This window comes from Manihot esculenta, chromosome 9 (assembly GCF_001659605.2).
Source record: "Manihot esculenta cultivar AM560-2 chromosome 9, M.esculenta_v8, whole genome shotgun sequence".
In the NCBI taxonomy this organism is placed as follows: domain Eukaryota; kingdom Viridiplantae; phylum Streptophyta; class Magnoliopsida; order Malpighiales; family Euphorbiaceae; genus Manihot; species Manihot esculenta.
The window spans coordinates 33,224,051-33,245,527 of NC_035169.2; the positions used below are offsets into that span (position 1 = coordinate 33,224,051).

The window sequence follows — 21,477 nt, forward strand, 5'->3', positions numbered from 1 at the left end:
TCTTTTACCCTATTAAAATCTGATAATATAATAATGGTAATCTCCTTGACATCATAACACATATAAAAAAAAATCATCCATCTTAAAAGACAAGTCAGACTAACTTTTTATATTTTTAATCTTGTCTACATCTGACCTTTCTATATTTTTAATCTTGTCTATTCACGAAGCAAGCAAGTCAATTTCTTTTTCTATATTTTTAATCTTATTTACTCTTGAAACAAGCCAGTCAATTTCTTTTAAAATAGACATTAGAACTAACACGCAAGACATAAGTGATAAATTGAATATAAATAAAACAACTCAATATTTATTAGTCGATTGTTCGTCATAAATAAATCGCTTAATATTTATGTCATAATAATCCACTTTCATTGTTGCATATAATAGAATAATTCGTCAAAATGCACCCAAAACTGTAAGAATATTAATATCCCTAAATCAATAATACGGGAGATGGATCAAAATCAAAATCTTAGAAGCTCTCAACCTCAGTAAAGCTGAAAAACCCAACCCAATCCATGATGAATTCTCAATTATCAAATTAGATTCATTAACTTCCCACAAATCAAGCCCTTTAGCTGTATGTATGCCGTAATCTCCTACCCTCACTGAAATCAAAATTCTATTGGCATAATTAACATCATAAATTAAATATAAATAAATAAATTGAAACTTGTGAAATGAAGAAATTTTAACATCATAAATTAACATTTCAAAAAAAAAAAGATATTATTGATAATAAATGGTTAATTAAGGTTTTTGAGCTGGGTTTATATATATTTGTTGATTTTAAATAATGGCTTCATATGATTGCATGATTGTTTGGGCCATGAGCCCAGATATGCATCACTCTCACAAAAGCCTATTAGCTAACAAAACCCTTGAAGACCCATTTGGCATCTATATAAAAGGAGAATCCTAATCCCTACTGGTTTTTCTTCGAAAGAAGATTGAACCAAAATTCAAATTTTGAATTTCTATAACGAGGGGAAAGTGAAAGAGGGAGATGGAAACAGCATCTAGCGACATGAAGAGTTTCTACAGGCAAAGGAAGACCAATAGAGGTGGCATCACAAAATCTTCTTCCAAATCAACCTCTAAGTCCAAGAAGAAATCGCCCAAAGACGCAGCCGCTATCGGCTCTGATATCACCCAGCCGAGGGCCCTCATTTCTCATGGCGCACCGGATCTTCAAGGTTTTGCTTTTTTTCTTTCTGCTCTGATGTATGCCTTTATTATTCATTCTTTTCTTGATGGTTGTATTTTTAAGGTTTTTTTTTTCTTTGAAAAATTCAGTCTTGAAATTGATAACGATCTTGGGTTTAAAGAAATAAAGTTTCCGTTTTTGTGAAACTGATAACAACTTTGGATAGTTATAATTGTTTGGAATTAGTACATGGTCCGTTTGCTGTATATAATTTTTCTGGATAGGTTATACCACTTTCAAGATTTTGCTGCTGTTTTCTTGGTTTTGATAGATGATTATGACAAACATGAGGAAGCGTTGAGGCAATTTGACATGAACATGGCATTTGGGCCGTGCCTTGGGATGACCCGGCTGGCTAGATGGGAACGTGCTCAACGTTTGGGTCTGAACCCACCTGTAGAAATTGAAGGTCTGTTGAAGGGTGGGAAAGTTAACTCAGATTGCCTGTGGGATGGCCGTGTTTAGAAATTGTTAACAGTATGCTTAGTGTGTTTTTAGAATCTAATGTGTTGCTAGTTTTTGTGATTTTCCTTTTGTAATTTTAATGTTCAGCCTCTGGCTGTGCTGTTAGTATGTCCACATATACTGATGAACTAATGAATTTTCTCTGTTCTTAATGGAGTTCTTTCTTTCTGATAATGTGTATGATCTTTATGTCAATGGTTTGGCTTGCAATTTCACATCCCCATTTATTGTATTACCTCTATTGCATTTGAGGCATGTGGCATTTCATATAATAGCAATATGGTTAATTATCCTACTTTTCAGAATTAACAAAAGGATGCACTCTGTTACTCATTGCTTCTTTCTTGTTCAGAGTTGTGCTGTTCATGAATTTGAATAATTTCGAGGGCAGGAAAAGAAACCTAGTAATTTATCAGCTTCTTATTACTTTTAAGCATTTTTTATCTTGAACTGAAATCCATGAGGTTTAGAGCACACTGATTTTTTTTACTAGTATTCTTATTACGTTAAGTATTACAGTGATCGTAATCATCATTTTAAGTATTGATGGTTCAGAGAACGTTCTGGAAGCATTATTTTGCTGTTATGTGCTTCATAGCCATGAGGGCATTGTATGAGGTGTTTGATATTGTTAATCGATTTACTTTATCTTGGATTGCTGATCACCTGCTATTAGTATATTGCTTAACGTAGAATGCCAAATGGCAAATGTTATGAAAATATTGATTGTGAAATTAATTCTTTCCTTGTTAGAATGTTCATACGGCAATGCTTCGAGTGTATTGACGCTTGTTTTGGTGATAGTCTATCCAAGATGCATGCCTTCTTTATCTGTAAGGGAAAAAAATGGAACAAGAGAAAACTTTATGCGCGCTTGATAAGTCAAGGGGCTCAGTTGCAGGGCTACCCTTGTAAAGCCGGATGCTAAGCAGGCCCAGCCTACTGCAGAGCTGTGCCACAAGTGCCATCAGCGATCCCTCACACCCAGGTGGGCAGAGTTGTGCTATTAAGACATTAAAAGGCAGAATCTTGAAAAAGAACTCTAAAAATTCCAGAGAAAACAACGATATTCAATGTGTCAGGCACCCCCATATTCATATAAACTCTCTTCACAAACAGAATATCAAAAACCACGAACACTGCTATCGTTGCCTGAATGGCTGCAATAAGTTTGCTTGGTGGAACTGTTTTCTAGTGACGATTATAGATGATACTCCATAGAAGCATTGCCGCCTGTCTAAAAACCTTGGGAGTTTCCTAGTACTGATGAATCAATCTTCAAATATTGTGTTTTCCTTGCAGTGCTAGAATTATAGACCATGCTATTGAGTAAGCAACCTCGGGTTTCGTTAATGCAACTTAGAGCTGCGAAAGCTGTTTCATAATCCCAAGATGAACTCTTGGGGAGGTTGAGAGAGATTTCTCAGACAGGAATGGTGATAAATAATTGGAGAGAGGGATCATGTCCAAAAAAGAGAAACTTAACTTGGCGGGAGTATTTGGTAATGGCTATTCCACCTAGAAGGTTACGTTCTTGCTCCCGACCATCATTTTTGTTTCCAAAAATTCGAACCTAGACATTTATGTGAGACTTGAGATTCATGTGAGATATTTGAAGGAAAAAGAGAGAGAAAGGGAAAAAGAGAGCGACAGAGAAGAGGAAGCGGTCACAGGGAATTTAAAAGGTTTTGTTTCTTTATCATCGTATTTCCGATCGTTTGTTTGGCGAGTTTCTTTCTTCGGTTTCAGCTTATATTCATCTGCCTTTAGGTAGGGGAAAGGTTTGCTTCATTTGAGAAGTTTTTAGGCGATGGTTCCCTCACATTGTTGTGTCTAACTTCTTTTGGTTTTTCTTTTTATCTCTTTTGTTGTCTTATTTGATTTTTCCTTTTTCTTTTTTCATAACATGCAAATGTTGAGGGACTACGTTGATACGTTGTTGTGTGTGGTTCGTGATGGAGCGGCGGAGAAGCTTTTTCATCCAATGATAATTTACTTCGGATATTTCGACCATGCATTTTGCGATTCAGTTCGTTCAGGCTATAAGAGAATGAAATACCGATAAACATCCATAATCGCTTGCACTGTTCTTCAGTTTTTTTGACTACATGCGTGGAGTTTGGCCTTTTTAATTTTCTTGGAGCTTCTGGCGATTTTCTTTGTCACTGCGAATTTGGCCATTTTGCTTTTGGCTTTCTACCTTGGTTTTGCGACTTCTTGTGAGAAGTCTTTTGTACTGTGTCAGTCACCAGAGTAATTGAGGTAGTTGGGAGGCGATGGAAATATTTAGGCTTTTTAGATTTAAATTTGGTTTGATTGATTTGATTTCGATGGTCCAATCAATTATATTTTAAATTGGATTTTATTTTTATAGTTGGATCATTCAAGATGTTGAAGAGTTGTGCATGGGTAAAAAAAAAAAAAAAACTAGACATATTTATTAAAATTATTTTTTTAAAAAAACTACAAATTAGTTATATTTTTTAAAATTTAACATACATTTTCTCCATTGGGATGCATGGAGTTATATTTCGAAGTCAAAGGACATATTGCTTTAAAAATAGTATTTCAAAATTTAGGAGGATTCTTTTTTGCTTAAAAAAAAACAATTGGAATTCATTTATCTTTAGGATATTTACCTCACGTTGGTTTGCTTTTATCAGGGTAAATTTATTATGAGGTTGCTATGTTTATCAAATTTATGATTCGGTTTTGATTTTTTAATCAATTAAAATTTTTTCATATTTTGTAAAATTATTCTGTAAAAAAGAAATGTCAAATTATTTAAATTTTATCTAGAAAAATTAAAAAATTTGAATAGTTACAATTATAAATTCAAAGCTAGTATAACTTTATCTTCGTTTTATTTAATAGAACAATAAAAAGATTTGGTTATATAAAATACAACGGTATTTTAATTGTTCTTCAAAACATAAGAAAAATACTGTTCCCATCTGTTGGTCATTTTATTACATGAAAAACTAATCATTGCTTCTGTAATTATTCAGCTTTATCCATAACTTCAACGTGTCTTTCAAAACTCTGACTAGCAATGTCCAGTGGACGTGCATCAAGTGATCTCTATACAATCTTGCTCTCCGATTAAAACTTCCACGGCTGGAAAACTTCGGCAGCAGCTTTCAAGCAATGGCAATTTGGATCAAGGATGAATGTCCAGAACTAAGATCTCTGGGATCTGGTTCCTTTTTCATGGCACCATCCTACTGAACTTCAAGTTGAGCCAAAAGCCAACTCTTTCAAGGATGTCAGAGGTGAGCTGTATCCGTACACTGCAGAGTCTCTCCACAGCGTCATTCCTATTAAAAGAAGGAAATGTATCACAAAATCATGGTAGGATCCACTTATGAAAGCACGATAGTAGCTTTGTAGCTTTCTATTGGTTGGGTGTTGGTGGTGCAGGTAAGAATTTTCCGGATTAATTTACACGTATATACAAAAAACAAACGAGAGATAGATAGTGGTGCAACCTATCCATGAAACCAAACCAGCTGTTGCTGCAAGAAAGAATTCCCTGCTAATAGTCTTCAAACTGAAATTGTAGTAACGTGTCAATCGATATTGAAATATTGCCCCAAGTTTACCAATTATTAAACACTGACAATTCCATGTGAAACCTTACCAGTACATGCATACAATATTCCCATACCCATAAAAGAGCGTAGCCCAGGCTGACCCAGTGAACCTGCAAACGCGGTTGAACCAACACATTTCTCAAATACATTACTAGTCCATTGAAGCCAAGTAACGAGTCCAATTATCAACGACAATAAATGGAACTACTATTAAAAGATGAATGACCAGTTACAGTTCTGCTTGGAATGGGATAGAAGTAGAATATGATTATTTAGATTTTTGGCAGTTTAGTATAAAAATTGCTATAGCTTAGATGCAGGACAAAATAGGAGGATTGTTGGAGGAAGGAGCATAACCACATCAAATCGCGTATGAAGATAGCACGTGGGATCATAAGTCCATTTCCAATCATAGCAAGCAGCATTGAGAAGGCTGATAAGCCTTTGATGTTCTCAGGATTCAGGAAATTTGTCCACTGAATAGAAATCATTTTCTTGTTCAGGTAAGCATGTAAGATAAACATCAGTAAGCCAACAAATTTAAACTATGGGACAACAGAGATCACCATTTGTGAAACTGGCATCCACATGAATAGAAGAGTTGCCGTCCATCCAGATAATCCTCCAACAAATTTGACACCTTTCTCTGACAAACTACCTGTTCGTGCCTGCAAATCTTAACAGTTGTAAGTACAAACGAATTCTGAATCCAAATGTTTATATTTCCTGCTCAGAAAAATAAAAGATAGGAACAAAATTGAGAAGCAAAAAATAAAAACCTCAATACAAGTTTCACATATAGAAACAAAAGTGGTATTACATTTAGAGTAAAGGTTGTCTAATGTACACCCAAGTTCTAACACAAAATTCAACGAGCGTTTGAGGAATGTCACCAAAAGCAAATTGAATTTCTAAAAACTTACCATTATAACAGCTGCTATAGCTACCACAAATGCTATTGCCCCAGGCAATATAGAGCTTGGCAAGTATGGGACAAATGTAGACCACATGACCTATGCTCCAATTCACAAATATATAGAGTGTTAAAAAAAAACATGCAAACTAAATTAAAATTTTCCTCATCTAACAGTCAAAATCAATAGTTTCATAACTTCTAGTTAACCAGAAAACAGAATGGATGCTCTAGCATCCGAGTGTACCTGTGGAAGAGCTGAGAGTCCACCCACAGTTATAAAATCTTCCCAAAAACGCCATATTCCAGGGTCAAGCTTTCCAAGGTAATTGAAGAAATTAAACACCAGCCCAATTGCCACAACCACTGAAGTAGCGACAAAGTGAGGCAGGGGCATAGCCTCTGCCATTGCAAGCTGAGTGATAACAATAAAAATGGAAATAACTCCCAGCGTTTGCACGACGATTACCTCAGTTTCCTTCTTTTTCACAAAGTAGGAAAGTAATGAAAGATTTCCAAGCAACCCAGTAAGCATCCCCTGCATTTACAACATTTCCTCCTCAGTTCATTAAAAAGGGAAAATTCTTAAGCCAACTAGATGACTAAAAAATGGCTTACCAGCCACGGTACAGCCAATAGGGCAGTTTTATTTCCAGCCATTAGATTTTGAGCATTGAGGATGATCTGAGGCATTTGAAGCAACAAAAATGGAATATTTGCTGCTCCAGAAAATTTCGCCGTCCAGGAATCCCATTGTTCAAAGGTCTTACTGCGTTTCACATTCGCTGATCCCTTATAAAATCCAACAAAACCCCAATTTATGAGTATTTTTTCTTCAAAGGCAGGGGAAAAACACAATTCAACCACAAAATTACCTGGTGCAAAGGGTGCGGAACGTCGGATTCTAAAGCAGCAACAGGAGCTAGGCGGCGATGAAGCGAAGTTAGAGAACAGCGAGTGTAACAATTAGAAGAATTGCGAAGAGCAGCAAAGGGAAGGGTTCGGGATTGAATAAAATGGGAATCTGTAGGGAAATTTGGGAACAAAGAAGAGTGCTTGGATGGTGCCGGCACAACCAGAGACCTGGCCATTACAGGAGCAGCAGGTGAAGAGATTCAAAAGGAACAGCAAAGAGCTTGATCAGAATGGAATAAAAGAAGAAAAGGAAGAGACTTGCAGCAGTGGCCACATAACGCGGTGGATGGAGGAGGAAGAGGTGTGGGACTTGAGAACTGAGCAGGGAGAGAATGTGCAAATCTCGCAGTGAAACGTGGAGGATGCACGAGATAGATTGCGAGTTGCGAAAGGGACTGAAAGTGAAGTGAAAAGAAAAAGAAAGGTGCTTTCATGGAAGACGGTTCGCTAGATGCGAGAAGCTCCGGAAGATCGGATCTTGTGTTTCGTTTGACTATTTGACTATTAACTGATAAAGAAAGACATTATCTTCCAACTTTTGGCCGCTTCACGGCTTGAAAGATTTATAAATTATTTTTTTTCTATGTTTAAATATTTATTTTTAATTTCCTTTTTATCTGTTTTAAATTATAATTACTTATTTATTAAGACTCTAATATAATGTTAAAAAATAAAATTTTATTAATTTTAAAATAATTAATATAAGGTTTCCAACTTTTTATCTGCAAAGTTGCAAAGCAAATGAACAAGCAATACTAGACAAGTTGCAAACCTTATAAGGTTTCCACCTTATAAAAAATAATCATCTGCGATATGTAAACATCAGCGATGGTCGCTGATAAAGGACCAACCAGCGTACAAGGAACCGAAGATTCGCTCAGCCTTCAGTCCGATCATCAAGGTATGGTCTTAGTTTTAGTTGAATCTTTGAAGGTGGAGGCAAAGCCAGGGGCACCAACATCCAAAGAAACTCCATACTACAGAAGGCAAAAGAGACATACTGAGGAACCATGGGAAAAAAATGCTGGAGATCGTCGGATAAAGGAAGAAAAACTATTAGAAAATCACCAACCACCGATATGAGTAGAAGAGAGAAGCATGAAGAACTAGGCTCAACCCAGGCCAGGTAGGTTTTCGACAGATTTGAAAGCAAGGAAGACAGTGAGAAAGTCATGCTCTTAAATGTCTCTAACGCACTTTTTGAGAATCATCTCTGTAAGCAACCACCACTAACCATTGCTAATGGAGACAATTTGTGAGTAGCCACAGTTAGAAAATTTGCATAAAGCCAAAAAAAAAAAAAAAAACAATCCAAAGAAATAATAAAAAAATAAAACCCTAAATAGACCATCGGATCTGCCATAAAACAATTAGAAAGAGATATATACACCCAACTAGGGGTGGGAGAAGGAAAACTGACTACCAAATAAAAGGAGGCGAAGAAAGGCCCTTTCCTGCTCGGATGGGGCAGAAGGAGTCGACACTCACTAAAACCGACCTTATCTGTCACTTATGATAAATAAATAATATAATGTTGCTTTAAAATAGAAAAAAAGAAAATTTAATTTTAATAAAAATATTTGTTAGAGCTAAAAGCTTAATTTTCAAAATATAAAAACTAAGCAGGGTGAAATATATAACAACAATAATATATCTTAATCACCGATTCATTAAATTTATACCCTAAATTATAAATAAGTAGCTTACCAGACGAGTTCGATTGGGGCCGGGTCGTTTCAAAAACCCTACCCAAAGTCGCCATCATTCGGACCGGGCCGGACGGATTGCGATCCGTGAGCACTGAATTTCCTTCGGAACCGTGAACTACATTCTAGGGTTTTGTCGGTTCCGTTTATTCATTTTCCAGATTTGAGGAGTAAAAACTAAACTAAGCAAGAGAGAGCTAGGGATCAAATTCAAGATGGACGATTACCAGGAGATGGAGAGATTTGGGATGGATAACGACTTTGAGGACGGCCAATGGATAAACGGCGAGTTCTTCTACCGGAGTCGCAAAGAGAGGCGCAAGCAAACCAAGGATGATGTTCTGTATGGTGTTTTCGCCGACTATTCCGATTCCGATGATGAAGACGGCAACGGCTCATCTTCGCGGAAGCGGAGAAAAGACCGTGATTTTGGCCGGAAGCCTGACCTTACTAAGCCCGTCAATTTCGTATCTACAGGTACCGTGATGCCTAACCAAGAAATAGATAAGAACTCGAAAGAAGAGAATGTTGATGACATGTTTGCCGAAGATAATGACAGGCCTGGGTTAGGTTCAGGTTCAGGGTCGGGGCTAGGATTTGGCACCGGATTAGGATTTAATAATAGCAATAATACTGTAAAAAAAAGTGAGGGGTTTGAGGATGATGGTGATCAGGATGAGGATAATTTTTTGCCTACCGAGTTTGGGAGGAGGATCAAAGAGGGAGCACAAAGGAGGGAGCGGGAGCGATTGGAAAAACATGGAAAGGAAGGAGGGAAAAAGAGGGAAGTCGGAACTGAGGGTGTTGGGGTGTTTGAGAAGCATACCAAAGGGATTGGGATGAGACTGTTGGAGAAAATGGGGTATAAGGGAGGTGGATTAGGGAAGAATGAGCAAGGGATTGTGGCCCCAATTGAAGCGAAGATGAGGCCTAAGAATATGGGAATGGGTTTCAACGATTTTAAAGAAACATCAGCTAAGTTGCCTCAGGTGGAGGAAATTAAGAGTGTGACACATAGCCAGAGCCAGAGTCAGATTGTGGGCAGAGCAAAGGAGAAGCTCTGGGTGAAGGGGAGGAAGAAGAAGCAAGAGGAGTATATGACAGCAGAGGAGTTGTTGGCAAAGAAGGAAGAACAAGGTTTTGAGGTTATACAGAAGGTGCTTGATATGCGAGGACCTCAAGTGAGAGTGCTGACAAATTTGGAGAATCTGAATGCAGAAGAGAAGGCAATAGAAAACGATATTCCAATGCCAGAACTTCAGCACAATGTGAGGTTGATTGTGGACATGGCAGAGTTGGACATTCAGAAGATTGATAGGGATTTGAGAAACGAGAGGGAGACAGCTATTAGCTTGCAGAAGGAGAAGGAGAAATTGGAAATGGATGCTACACGTCAAAAGAAACAATTGGATAACATGGAGGAAATCATGAATATGTTGAGCCATATCGAGGAACAAAATTCCTCTGGAATCTTGACCTTAGATTTGTTAGCAAAGTGTTTTACTGACCTGCGGAGGAAATTTGCAGATGATTACAAGCTTTGCAACTTGTCTAGCATTGCTTGTTCATTTGCTTTGCCTTTGTTTATTAGAGTATTTCAGGGATGGGATCCTCTCAGAAATCCGTTGCATGGACTGGAACTTGTGGAATTGTGGAAGAATGTGTTGCAAGGTGACGAAAGTAATGATATTTGGGATGTAGGCACACCATATTCACAATTAGTATCTGAAGTAGTTTTACCTGCTGTAAGAATAGCTGGTATTAATACTTGGGAACCTAGGGATCCTGAACCCATGCTTAGATTTTTTGAATCATGGGAAAGGTTGTTGCCTGCATCAGTTATTCAGAGCATATTAGATAATGTAGTCCTCCCGAAATTGTCTAGTGCTGTGGACTTGTGGGACCCTCGTCGGGAAACTGTTCCAATACATGTTTGGGTGCATCCATGGCTGCCGCAGTTGGGACAGAGATTGGAGTACTTGTACGAGAAGATACGTATGAAATTGTCTATGGTTCTTGGTGCTTGGCATCCTAGTGATGCATCTGCTTATGCTATATTGTCGCCTTGGAAAACTGTGTTTGATTCAGCCAGTTGGGAAAATCTTATGCGCAAATTTATAGTTCCGAAGTTGGAGGTTGCACTGCAAGAGTTCCAAATAAATCCTGCTGATCAGAAGCTTGATCAATTCTATTGGGTCATATCATGGGCTTCTGCAATCCCAATTCATCTCATGGTTGATTTGATGGAGAGATTTTTCTTTGTCAAGTGGCTACAGGTTCTATATCATTGGTTGTGTTCAAATCCAAACTTACAGGAGGTTCATAAATGGTATACAGGTTGGAAGGGACTTCTGCCACCGGAGCTTCAGGCTCATGAAAATATTCGATATCAATTTACTCTTGGCCTTAACATGATTGATCGGGCCATTGAAGGTATGGAAGTCGTCCAACCTGGCTTGAGGGAGAATCTTAGTTATTATAGGGCACTAGAACAAAAGCAGTTTGAGGCTCAGCAGAGAGCTACATCACATGCTCAACAGCAACCTGTGATGGGTGTGGGAAGCTCAGTCCAGGCAGATGGTGTGGGTGGTGGTCTTGAGATGACTTTGAAAGAAATTGTTGAGGCCCATGCACAAGATCATGGCTTGCTATTTAAGCCTAAACCTGGCAGGACATACGATGGTCACCAGATTTATGGCTATGGTAGCATAAGCATATATGTGGACTCTGTGCATCAAAGGTTGTATGCCCAGAAGGAGGAAGAATGGTTCCTGACAAACCTCGATAAGTTGCTTGAGATGCATAACAATTCTCTTACAAAGAGACGCTGATTTATAGAGTCTCTGTAGAGCTGCTGGGATGTGGAGCAACTACAGGCTGAGAAAGAAGTCCTTCAGATCATATAGGGTCTGATGCATCATGCCGCAAAGAATCTTAGTAGGTCAGTTTTTCATATTCTTTCAGCTTGTCTGTGACGGACAGAGCTTTTTATTGTAAGAAATGATAATTTGAAATCATTTTGTAGCCATTAGCCCATTACCCTAGTTATTATGCACTATTGCTGCTCACTTGTTTACACTTGTATGTCCTTGTTAGCTGTTCTTGTAAATATGTTTTGCCATTTTTTATGGTATGTTTTTCTTTTCCTCTTCAACTGGCTTGCCTTGAATATTGATTTGCTTTATGCTTTGAGTACTTGTGTTATTTCAAACTTTTCCATATTTCAAGTCCTCTTTTTGGCTTAACTTTTTGGTTATCAATTGTTTCTCCTACTTGTTTTCCTACACCCTGACTTTCTTTGTGCTGCCAATTTTGGGTTAGTAGCCGAGTATAAGGCTCTTCCTTTCATAGTCGATTTTGTCTCTAGCGAAAAAGGATGATGTGTTTTGATGGAAAAAAAAACGAACAGAAAAGAATGAGCAGGTGGAAATAGGATATAAATTTCATGCACAAAGACACTCTTGGAGTCTTTTAATTAATTATTTCTTTCTTTGTTCAGAAGGGTATAAATGTATGTCTCGTTTATTATTTTGGCCTTGAATAGATAAAAACTGGAAAATTTGCACATGTGGTTCATGCTAGGGCTGGAGCCTTGCGCTGTAGACTACTACAGCTTCTTTCTTTGAAAGTACATTTTGCAGCCAAAACCATGTTTGGTTTGGCAATTAGGTTGCACCAACTGTGAATCTGGTTGAACATAATTCAGCTAAGGGGAAGTTTCGATAACACGCAAGTCCCAATACACACACACACACACACACACACACACAAATACACCAGATACACAGTATAAATATGGCCAAATGCATACTTGAACAGATTTACCCCTGTACTGCTTGAGGTTAACCCATTTAACATCCAAACTAAAATTAAAAACTATTGAATACTTAAAACTTTTAAATCATAGCAATTAAACACAAAATAGTTATATCTTTCAAGAAAAGAAAGATATTTAACTTATTGCTGACTGTATCTAAATTTTGCCAACTGTCTTTTAAATATTGCTGATGTGTTTTTATAAAATGTTACAATTATTCTTGTCTTGTTGAAGGAAACTGTCATTTTTTAAAAATTTTAACCACAGTCAATAAAATTTAGATTATAATTAGCAATAAGAGGGACCATTTATGATTTTTTTGACAAGACATGACTAACTTGTGTTTATTAGTTATGAACTTTTGATTATAATTTAGGTATCCAATAAATTATGATTTTGGTTCAAGTGTTCAATGGGTTAAAATCCCAAATAGTATAAAGATATAACCTATAAATATTGTAAATACTAATTAGTCTGTGGACATGTACCGTTCAATACCTATGCTATCAATGGTTATTTGTTATGAGTTCAACTGAACTTTGACTCTATTTGAAGACTCATTTTTTTTTTTTTAAAAAAAAAGCACTTCTCCGAGCTTCTATCCTAATATGAGTTCACTGGAAAATATACATTCCTGTCCTGCATGTTCTTCTGTTTCACTGTGATGGGTCTGCCAAGTGTGGTTTCTCTCCTCTCTCAACATGTTTAAGTCTGAACTGATAGGTTGGAGGATAACAACCTGATGGAGGTTTGGATTAGCATATCAAACAGTCAACGGGTGGGAGCTGGAGAACCATCAAGAATTCATCTGTCTGGCCAGAAATGAATTCATCTTTCAGGGTAAAGATTGTTTAGCTGTGGAGATTATTCTCCATGCCCAAGGGCTCTACGAGGATTTATCTCCATGCACCAAGGCCGGGAATGATTTCTGTTGAGGAGAAAACTCTGATTCGTAATGGGAACAGGACCTCCTGCTCTACTCTTGAGTTGGATGTTCTTAAAATTAGCTTTGGTGTAGCAAACCAATCAAGCCGAGAGATGTGGAACTGGATTTATGGCGAACGACATCAGAGGTATGGTCTTGTTTGAAGGATGTAAGCAGGTGCTTGATCAGGTAGATCGTCTAGTGTTGGCTGCTGAAGAACCAAGGTCTGCAGAGAGCAGTCTGCCAAGGTGATACCCTGTCAGTTGTTGAAGCAGCGGCTAGGAGAGTTCCTCCCCTGCAATCCACTAAAAACATCATTGGTGGTGGCAGTTTGTATTTTTAGCTGTTTTTCGATTTCTTCCTTTTTACGTTCACTAGGAGAGAAACACACCATCCATCTACTCCCAAAAGAAAACGAAAAAAAAAAACACACTACCATAGAAATCAAAGAAAAAACTGGTAATAATAGTAAGCTGTGAGAGGGTTCCTTACACTGCGGAGACGTACGGATGTACCCCACATTCCTCTTCAAAAATTCAAAAGCACTTGCAGATAAAACAGACTTGTGCCGTTCTCAAGTCTTGCCCATTTTTACAACCTTATTCTTCAACAAAGCACTCTCCTTTTCACCTGAGCTCCAAAGGGGGTTTGTTCTACAATATGTGAAGACGTGTATGTATATATTTGTTAATCACCTTTATACTTATTATACGTTCAATTTTATTTCTTGAGATTTATTAATCATAGTTTTTGGAGAAAAATGCTATTTGATCCCGTGTTATTGGAGGATTTATTAATTAGTTTTTCAAGTTCGAAAAATATTAAAATATTTTTTATATTTTAAAAGATGTATTAATTAATTTTTTTATTTTAAATGGGCTTAGAATATTTTGGTTAGATTAATTAATAGATTTTTATAAAAGTGATTGATTAATAAATTTTTTTAAATTATAATGATTAATTAATAAAATATTTAATTGTTAAAATTAATAAAAAAAATTTAATAGTAGATTTTTTAAAAAATTTTAGAGATATTTTAATTTTTTTAAAATTAAAAATTAATATGAAGATTAAATAATAATTTTTTTTAATATTTTAAGCTCGCAAATTTTGTGCATGGTTTCTGAAAGTATAATGAGGAGCAAATTTCCCACAATTACTAACATCATTATTCTTCAACAGTTTGCATATAGTTTACCAGAATTGAGTTAAAAAATGGGGATTTCCTGACGTGTAAATACTCTAAAATATATATTTTCATCAACCGGTTAACAGTCAAATATATGTGTCCAACTTTATTTTACATTTGATTTATTTTGTTGATGAGAAGTCAATATTTCTAAATAATATAAAATATTTATATTTTATTCTTAAAATTCAATAATAATTTCATTATAAAGTTGTAATTTACATTAAGAAATGATGATAGAAAACAATTTTTATAATAGAAAAACCTTTCAAGAATTTTGTCAAACATGTGGTGGGCAAATCTAAAAATGGCAATATACTTCATATTGATTCTCCTCCAAGTTTAATCCAGTATCTTCTAGAGGCAAGCAAACCAGCTCAATATGATGTTTGTACTAAACAATTCAGAGACATCATTGCTCGCATATCTTGCAGCAGTAACCTCCAATGAGAATCTCTCTCCACGCACTTTCATGAGCACTGGAAAATATGCAAGAAATGTCTTCAGGAATTGCACATGATATTCTCCCTCACTACAAATATATGCCTGTGCTGTTAGCAGCATTTTTATTGCGAGAAGTGGCTGTTGTGTTCATGCTTCTCCTTCTTTAGTATCTCGTCTTAAGCTTGGCCAATGGCCACCCACATATCTTGAAAGTGAGATTTGGAGGAACTCAAAACCTTTTTGTAATATCTGCTTTGGTTTCCTCCAATATCTTACCTTCAATGGTTTGTGAAAATCACTGTAGCATTGTTTCTGAGAAAGATGAGGTGGATCCTGAAAGGGAGAGTTGGAGGAACCCAACTCAGTTTTTTCTTTTACAAAAATCTGATTTTTGAGTCTCGTTCTCTCAAATTCAGGACATTAATCTGGTGTATAATCTGAAAGAAATCACGAAAAATGCAAAATTCTCTAATTTCTTTTTTCTAAGATATTTTAAGTTATTACCTTTTTAATATCTGATTTTTATAAAATTCTTAACTATTTAATCTCTAATGCGACTTACCTGCACTTCAAATTTTTAAAATTTAAATAGTTATACTTTATAAAATTTAAGAATTAAATAATTATAATTTATAAAATTTAAATGTTTAATAGTTATTATAGTTAAAAGTTAATAACAAAAAGATGGAAGTGCTGAGTAACTTTTCATAAAGGTTAAGTGTCAAATTATGTATTTAGCTTAACAATAATGAAAAGATGAAGACCACAGTTGATCATTGCCATCATAATAATACATAATAGAATTAAACGATTTCTGATTTCAAATCCACAGATTCTCATCCCTCAAATTATATGATAAATACATGAAAATTTTTTGCTCCAGCTAGCTCTTAAATCAGCATGCTAAAATCTTAACAATCATGATTTCCTATAGTTGCTTCTGTTCTGAAAAAAGCCAATCAAGGATAACAGCTTTTCTTTCTGTATATATACAGTCATATTTCTGGAGTTCCAATGAAACATGCACCAATTTTCAATGTTTCACTAGCATGGCCTCCAGCTTCTTCTTCCTTGCAGCATGTTTTAATTTCTCTAGTGCAACAAGCCCGACTTGCCGAACTCTTTCTCTGGACAAACCTATCCTGAAGAGATGTTGCAGAGCCATTGTTAAATACCATGCTCAAGTAAAAGAAACAAAAGTTCTTGATGTGGTAACCAAACAGCTGTCTAAGTAAAGAGCTAAGAACTTGCAGATTGGTACAGCTGTCATTATGACGGTCAGTTACAAACCGATCTAAATAACTTTTTCACTCATTTTTCATCTTATTTAAAATTGTTAACTCAAATTATTTAATAATTTTAAACTGGTTATTACATATTTCCTTTAAATCTACTACCTCGTCGATTTGGGACGTCCCAATCTTAGACTCTTAGATGCATAAAAGCAAAAAGGTCTCTGTACCTCTGAAGGTGCTTAGAAAGAGTCAGTACAGCCAATTTTCTATGTAAGGGATTGTCTATGTCTACTCACCGCTTACTAATGTCCTCCCATGTAAGGGATTCATTATCCAAACCATAGTAAAGTCTTATAATCTCCCTTTCTCGTTCTCGAAGGGTCAAGTCGATAAGCCTGTTTACTTCATCCTGCAAACACATTATTGAACATATGAATATTTGTCTTCCTATCGTCTCTCTACGAAAATAAGACAGTGATCACTGTTAGGAGATTTATTTTCACCTTAAGTGCCCATTCATCTACTACATGCCATGGGTTGTTGTCAAGGCAATTATCTGCAATGTACTTTAGAAGGGAAAAGAAAAAGAGAAAGAACTCAATCTTGGGTAAAATAATATTCTCAGGTGGTTTTGCAGAATCCAAGTTGGTCTTCACTTACACTATGGTGAGTTTCTCCAGGTAGACCATTCAAAGAGGGGAATGCTTCCCTATCAAGTGAAAAGACCTTGCTAATTGCCTGCATGTAATTACATTTCAGTAAGAAATAGCATACTGAGAATAAGAGTATAGTGTGCAAGAAATGTCTTCAAATATTTCATACCTCTGTTGCATTCCTAACTTTTTTCTGGGACATTTTCAGGGACTCTGCAATCCTCTGAAAATAACAGCAAAAATAAGACATTAACGACCCGTAAGTTGAGACCAGTTGAACTCCAATCTAATGCAGTACACAAGCAAAAACAGAGTAAAATTATTGCCTTTTTTTATTAAAAAAAAAAAAAAAAGAAACTTACATCAATTGAAGGAGTTACTCCTTTCTCTTCCAGTCTGATTTTTGCATTTCGTATTAAGCCTAACCTTTCGTGTAAATGATTAGGCAGTCTCAAGGTTCTCGAATTGTCAACTAATGCTCTTGACACTCCCTGCAAAAGAACGCAAAATGTAAAGCTGCACTAATTTTGGACAATCCTGTTGAAAAGACAGCCTGAATAACAGATGTTACAGACAAATGTTGTAGTAACATGCGTTCAGGTAAGATATATCCGCTGCTAATTTCTCAGTTTAGAAATGCAAAGGACATAAACTCAAGATTTTGAAGGAAAGCTAAGAGAGGAAATAGAATAATTTAAATGTTGCATTGCCACATCCTTACATATGCCATTGCTAAACAGAAGGGGCAGACTAAGTGAATAATTTAGTAGAAACAGAAAAGACTATGAAGTGTAAGTTCTTAAGATCTTGTATATAGAAGTAGTTTGTCATTTGCCAAATACTAAGTTCTATAAAAATTATACTCTAAAAGCAAATATCAGCCTTACCTGACGGATCCACCAATAAACATAAGTTGAAATTTTGAATCCTTTTGAAGAATCAAATTTCTCAATACCACGCAATAGTCCAATCAAACCTCCCTGCATGAGAATTATTACAAAAATTGCATGTCATAGGGTCCCATCAAACCTTTCTAAGAACAAAAATATTTCATAATAGAAATGAGAAACAAAAACATTACCTGAACAAGGTCAGCCATTTCAGCACCCATGTGATCATATCTTTGAGCAATTGACATAACTAGACGAACATTGCTCATTGCTAGTTTCTCTCTTGCCAAAGAACAAGCAATCAATTTGGACTGTAACTCTGCACGAGAAATCCTCAAGGAAGTTGCTAGTTGTTCATCAGAGGGCTCACATCCTAATCTCTCCTTCAGCCTGGAATTTACAATGGAAGTGGACCAAACATAAAGATAAAGATCATATTGCTTTAATTTCCTTCCAAAAGAAGATTCTTAGGTCTCACCACCAAAAAGAAAAAATGTCTTTGGCATGCAAAGCTACTTGTTATTGATATTTAACAAGGCATATGAAGAACATTCACTTTACTGATTTGAAAATTTCACCGATTGGTAAGACCGTATCTCACCTGGATTTATGATCCTCCAAGGAAAGACCAGCTTTTATTATCCTCGAAAGGCGCACTACTTCTGCATGTGTGAGCAGCTCTTCACTTACAACACCCTTAACATAACCCTTCAAACGATTCTGCAGCAGCTCAGGACTCACGGCTGATTGTAGCTGCTTAAATGTACTAGCTTGCACTGTGGCTTTATTCTGGCCCAGATTCTTCCTCCTAGTATTTATTCTCCGTTGTCGAGCTGACAACCCAGAGCAAGTAACAGGTATCTTCTTTTCACTTTTCCTATTGGTTGAGTCACTTGAGGCTGTCCTCTCAAATGAGAGATTCCACTGTTTCTCAAGCATAGACTTCTGCAACAAAAGAAGTGCCTCTACAGAATAATCAAGATCAGAAATGTCCTCTTCTATGTCATGGAATGTCTTGAACCTTGTTTCTGTAGTTGAAGAAGAAGAGGCTGTATCCACATGCTCTTTAAGAGCCTTAATAGACTGTGTATTTCTATTGGAGGATGGGTAAGTGGGGCCATAATTTGATGACTTTTTTGCACCTATGACATTCTTTGTTGAAGCAATTTGGTAGTGTGTTAATCCATGATCATTGACATTGAAAAGCTTATCTGTAAGGTCAGAATAATAAAATGAGGAACTCAATAGCCTCTTTCCTGCACTAAGTCCAATAACTGCAGCAGTGGTCATCATATGTTTTCTTTTCAGACAAGTGCAATGAGCATTACAAGACTTCGAAAGCAAAATTCCTTAAGGCTCTTCAAACCGTTCTCAATTCACTAAGCTCAGTGTAAAAGGATGTGCTGTATATTAATATCCCAAAGATCACTTTGATAGCCTTCTGGGGAAAAAAGAAAAGAAAAAGGACAATTCTCAGGCTTCTTTGTATCAATTTTATCTAAATCAAACAAAGAATGAGAAGTAACACAGTCAAGTAGACAATGAAAAAGAAATGGATGCATAAGTTTGTTTCATGTTTGGCCATAAGAACATTTCATTTCAAACAATCACATGTTTGGGAAACAAGCAGATGCAAGAGATGTATATATCCAGAAAACTCTCCTGAATTCAATTTTGTGTTTCTTGAAGAACAAATATTTTATGCAACAAGTGAATGAAAATAAAAATTAAACATAAAACCACATCAGTACCAGTACAACACTAACAACAAATTATCTAAAACCTTGACCTGAGTTTAGCCTCATTAGACCTATATTTCACATGTTTATAGAACGATACTTCAAGTGAGTTATCAAGCTTGGAACTGTGCATAGTCCCCAAAAATCAAGTGAAATTCTATAAGCTGAGACAAGAATGTTAAACCATGAACTAAAGGGTCGTAAGAAAAAGCATATATAATCATCTTCAACTAGCAATTTCCAACCTTATCAGGTTTTAACTCCAATTACAGCAACAATTTGTTTTCTTTATTAGATAGAAAAAAATGACAGCCAATGGTGTTTATTCTCAATGTTAACCGTATTGGAAATGGTCTGGGTTATAATGGAATTCATCAACAGAAGGTGGAGATACCTAGAAAAGTGCCCAAAAGAACAAGAAGCAAGGAAAAAAAAGGAAGAGTGAAATAAGTGAAGCAATCCCAGAAAAGAAGCAAATAATTCAATCTTAATTCTTGCAAGAAAAAAGATGAAAAACAAAAATTGGCAAAGAAATGGGAACAAAGGGTCATGAATGCCATACCTGAAACAAACAATACTATTAGAAGAAGAAGAAGAAGAGGTGGAGATTACAAAATAAAAAAAAGAAAAAAGAGGGAGAGTGAAAAACTGTGGAACTTTCTTGTTGCAGGCTTGGGTGTTGGATGATTTTTATTATTATTATTATTCATGAAGAAGAAAAAAAGAAAGAGAAACTATTTTATCCTTTTGTTTTAATGATAATATTAATTTCATTAAAATTCCAAAAAGGGTAGAGATATGGGAAGGAGAGATGCTATTGGGCAGAAGAGATATTGGGTCCATCCATGAGTGGTGCAGAGATTGCCAATTTGCCACTTCTATATTTCTTCACCTTCTCATCTCTCTTTTGTTCTTATTATGCCTTTATTTTTTTTGTTTTTAAAAATCGTATATAAAGAATAGAAATTGATAGTTTGATAGCCACACAGCGGCAACGACACAAAACTGCGTCTGCAGAGTCTGAGGAAAATTGATGAACGGTGGATCCCACCGACACATCACCCCTTCAACAAACAATGTGCTTCACACACGCACCGTTTCTTTCTTTCCCATTTTACAAAAAAAAAAAAATATCGAAATTGTTTATCTATCTGTAAAACATGAGAGATTAGTGGATGCTTCTCTTGAGAAAAATCGTCCCATGATTCAAGTCACCTATTCATAAATGCAACGCTTTGCTTTTAACTCATATTTGATTTTATTTTTTAATTTAATGTAATGCCAATAAATAAAGATGATAATTACAGATTTCGCCATAAAAAGTAACTCTTCTTTTTTTTTTAAAAAAAAATAAATTCTGAAAATTCTCGTTTCTTTTTACTATAACAATGACAAATAAATAACCTCGGAAAGCAAATCCTGTTGTAGTCTTAGCCTTTAAAAGAGGAAAAAGTACCAATCATCACAAAGATTTTGTTTTAAATTAATCGCTTCTTGAGGTGTTTTTTACTTTCTAAATTTGGGAAAGTCGGTAAACAACCCTATCAAATTAATTATCAGTACCAAAAAGAATCGACGAATGAATATTCTAAAATAGGATGAGAAAAATTGAATTCATTAATTGCTTTGGAACAATTAGAAAATTACATCTTATATTACACAAAAAGAAGCTTAGTAATCCTGAAATTCCAAAATTGATTTCTACTTGTAGTTTGCTTTTAATAGAACTTTAAATTCAAACAATAAATATAAATAAATAAATAAATATTATAGCTTAAGTCGG

General features: G+C 35.8%; 4 protein-coding genes across 7 annotated transcripts; 2 read left to right on the forward strand and 2 right to left on the reverse strand.

The window, feature by feature from the left end:
* The first annotated feature begins 902 nt into the window (after positions 1–902).
* LOC110622411 lies at positions 903–1,849 on the forward strand. Its single transcript, XM_021766905.1, has 2 exons — positions 903–1,199; positions 1,482–1,849. Exons 1-2 carry the CDS (start codon positions 1,010–1,012, stop codon positions 1,673–1,675), a joined length of 384 nt encoding a protein of 127 aa, XP_021622597.1. The 5' UTR covers positions 903–1,009; the 3' UTR covers positions 1,676–1,849.
* A 2,660-nt stretch (positions 1,850–4,509) lies between these two features.
* LOC110623586 (maltose excess protein 1, chloroplastic) lies at positions 4,510–8,594 on the reverse strand. Of its 2 annotated transcripts, XM_043960460.1 has the most exons (10): positions 8,169–8,590; positions 7,057–8,073; positions 6,800–6,973; positions 6,429–6,719; positions 6,192–6,281; positions 5,835–5,936; positions 5,626–5,744; positions 5,316–5,378; positions 5,164–5,225; positions 4,510–4,992 (listed from the first exon to the last, which is right to left on the reverse strand). In XM_043960460.1, the coding sequence occupies exons 2-10, from the start codon at positions 7,270–7,272 to the stop codon at positions 4,907–4,909; spliced, it is 1,203 nt and encodes a 400-aa protein (XP_043816395.1). In that variant the 5' UTR covers positions 7,273–8,073; positions 8,169–8,590; the 3' UTR covers positions 4,510–4,906. The 2 variants fall into 2 exon arrangements, with proteins under 2 accessions (XP_043816395.1, XP_043816396.1); XM_043960461.1 differs by lacking the exon at positions 6,192–6,281 and having other exon boundaries at positions 7,057–8,594.
* Positions 8,595–8,712: 118 nt separating this feature from the next.
* On the forward strand, positions 8,713–14,305 carry LOC110623585 (septin and tuftelin-interacting protein 1 homolog 1). Its single transcript, XM_021768579.2, has 2 exons — positions 8,713–11,743; positions 13,343–14,305. The coding sequence occupies exon 1, from the start codon at positions 9,018–9,020 to the stop codon at positions 11,631–11,633; it is 2,616 nt and encodes an 871-aa protein (XP_021624271.1). The 5' UTR covers positions 8,713–9,017; the 3' UTR covers positions 11,634–11,743; positions 13,343–14,305.
* Positions 14,306–15,953: 1,648 nt separating this feature from the next.
* On the reverse strand, positions 15,954–20,415 carry LOC110623687 (RNA polymerase sigma factor sigA). Of its 3 annotated transcripts, none has more exons than XM_021768700.2 (10): positions 20,257–20,415; positions 18,557–19,396; positions 18,147–18,345; positions 17,953–18,045; positions 17,428–17,556; positions 17,235–17,288; positions 17,073–17,150; positions 16,916–16,978; positions 16,709–16,821; positions 15,954–16,319 (listed from the first exon to the last, which is right to left on the reverse strand). In XM_021768700.2, the coding sequence occupies exons 2-10, from the start codon at positions 19,246–19,248 to the stop codon at positions 16,211–16,213; spliced, it is 1,530 nt and encodes a 509-aa protein (XP_021624392.1). In that variant the 5' UTR covers positions 19,249–19,396; positions 20,257–20,415; the 3' UTR covers positions 15,954–16,210. The 3 variants fall into 3 exon arrangements, with proteins under 3 accessions (XP_021624392.1, XP_043816001.1, XP_043816002.1); XM_043960066.1 differs by having other exon boundaries at positions 17,235–17,351; XM_043960067.1 differs by having other exon boundaries at positions 17,235–17,351; positions 18,557–19,393; positions 20,257–20,411.
* Positions 20,416–21,477: the final 1,062 nt, after the last annotated feature.

Bases quoted from the DNA above. Each gene is read 5' to 3' on its own strand.
- LOC110622411 (XM_021766905.1), top strand. From the start codon at position 1,010: ATGGAAACAGCATCTAGCGACATGAAGAGTTTCTACAGGCAAAGGAAG. The intron at 1,200-1,481 runs GTTTTGCTTTTT...TGGTTTTGATAG, and splicing joins TGGCGCACCGGATCTTCAAG to ATGATTATGACAAACATGAG.
- LOC110623586 (XM_043960460.1), bottom strand. From the start codon at position 7,272: ATGGCCAGGTCTCTGGTTGTGCCGGCACCATCCAAGCACTCTTCTTTG. The intron at 5,937-6,191 runs GTAAGTTTTTAG...TAAGATTTGCAG, and splicing joins CTATAGCAGCTGTTATAATG to GCACGAACAGGTAGTTTGTC. The intron at 5,379-5,625 runs GTTATGCTCCTT...CCGCGTTTGCAG, and splicing joins TTCATACGCGATTTGATGTG to GTTCACTGGGTCAGCCTGGG.
- LOC110623585 (XM_021768579.2), top strand. From the start codon at position 9,018: ATGGACGATTACCAGGAGATGGAGAGATTTGGGATGGATAACGACTTT.
- LOC110623687 (XM_043960066.1), bottom strand. From the start codon at position 19,248: ATGATGACCACTGCTGCAGTTATTGGACTTAGTGCAGGAAAGAGGCTA. The intron at 18,046-18,146 runs GTAATGTTTTTG...ATTCTCATGCAG, and splicing joins AAATGGCTGACCTTGTTCAG to GGAGGTTTGATTGGACTATT. The intron at 16,822-16,915 runs GTGAAAATAAAT...ATGTGTTTGCAG, and splicing joins TAGATGAATGGGCACTTAAG to GATGAAGTAAACAGGCTTAT.